Below are 1,654 nucleotides of genomic sequence, written 5' to 3' on the forward strand. Positions count from 1 at the left end.
TAGGCAGTATAATGGAGCTGACTTCAAAAAGACCTGAGTTCAAATACGACCTCAGACACTTACTAGATGTGTGACTCTTAGCACATCCTCAATCTGTGTGTTGCCCACAGAACCCAGAGGACAAAAGCAAAATAAAGCAAAAATCCCAAACTTTAGTCCTCCATAAGTGGATGATCTAATGAAATCATTAGGATTGCAAGCCAGAATTTTTTTATAGTGAGGAATTGAGGGACAGTGTTAAACTGAACCTTTGATCACAGGTTCTCTGACTTCACATAAAGGGTTATTCCATTAGTCAAGGATGCTTGAATAACCAATGCCTGAACAAACAGATAGAGGCAGACTGAGAGAAGAAGAGCAGATTTTGTTCTCTTTATGAAGAGAAATTTGTATAATATAGTTCTTCAAATTATGTAGAATTCTACAATAATGTAGAATATAATAATATTACACTCTGAATGTCACTGAGTGACTAGGAGAATCTTGGACAGAGCCAGAGAAGAAAACAGAAGGATATAGTGAGGAGATATCTAGGAAGCCTAAAATTCCTGGATCCACAGAAAACTAGCAGTTTATGAGTGCCACTCTGATATATAGCACATGTTGGGAAACAAAAGGCATACACCACTTGCCAGGCATGTATTCTTCATCTCTTCTCTTTATCCTAACAAAATAGACAGCAGGGTGCTGCATCATATTGGGTGAAGACAATGATGAATATTGAAGTCAGATGAATTAAAGGAATGGATAAAAGGAGCTGGGTGTCTATAGTCAAATCCAGCCTAGATGAGTCTAGAATAGGCATAATATCTTTCCTGAGTCCTAAAAACCCCACTATTTCTATTTAGGTATTATTTATACCTGATTTCAGCACTCAAAGCCCAAGAAGTCTAGTCTCTGACTCCTGGAAAGGATTTTCCATCAATTCCTATCTCTGAGGTTAAACACCCCTCCCCCATCCCAATATCACTCACCACACTGTTTTCTGTGGCCAGTACAGGGGATAGAACTGCAGAAATATGTGCACATTGGTGTGGTGGCATATCTGTGTCTGGAGTTATAGAGGCAGCAAAGTCTGAGCTCATTTCCCCCAAGAGGTATTATTATCATGTCACTGGCTGGAAAAAAGAACATTTGACTGTGAGGGGAATTTGAGGCACATCTGAATAAGAAACAAACTTTTGCCTCAGGTGAAAAGCAGTGTCAACAGTAACTATTGATTCATGAGAATCTCCAAAGGATCATTCATGAAGAGCTGAAAAAATATTTTTCCTCTGCATGTTGAGAGAAGTAGAAGTTTAACTTTGTCAAAGTCATTGCGTAATTGTGCTGCTAGATGTTTCACAAACTGTGCTCTGGAAAAAAAAAATATGCTCGGCATACTTTTAAGTTCAGTTTGCATTCTTAACGTTTTCTTATCACTTTCTTATGTCTAGAAAACAACAAAATAATAAAGAAAAGCCTGACTTGTAGAATTTTCCAATTTCTGGGCTTTAAATGCACACATTCCAGGTTTTATAATCAACTCTCGTATTTAAGTTTCAGCAGACTCTACTAAACCCCTGCTAAGGAAAAGTGAGTCTGGGATGCTGTGATGTGATGAATGAAGGGCTTTAAGCCTGCATTCTGGGGCTGCTGGTGAGTTCTTCTATAG

General features: G+C 38.4%; 1 protein-coding gene across 1 annotated transcript in view; it reads right to left on the reverse strand.

Moving 5' to 3' along the window:
* Positions 1–1,085, reverse strand: part of LOC123251335 (vomeronasal type-1 receptor 1-like) — a 61,428-nt gene extending 60,343 nt beyond the window's left edge. Inside the window, exon 1 of the mRNA XM_044680578.1 lies at positions 975–1,085. Within this exon, the coding sequence (XP_044536513.1) occupies positions 975–1,085 (111 nt within the window). The remainder of the gene's footprint in view (positions 1–974) is intronic.
* Positions 1,086–1,654: the final 569 nt, after the last annotated feature.

This window comes from Gracilinanus agilis, chromosome 6 (assembly GCF_016433145.1).
Source record: "Gracilinanus agilis isolate LMUSP501 chromosome 6, AgileGrace, whole genome shotgun sequence".
NCBI lineage: Eukaryota > Metazoa > Chordata > Mammalia > Didelphimorphia > Didelphidae > Gracilinanus > Gracilinanus agilis.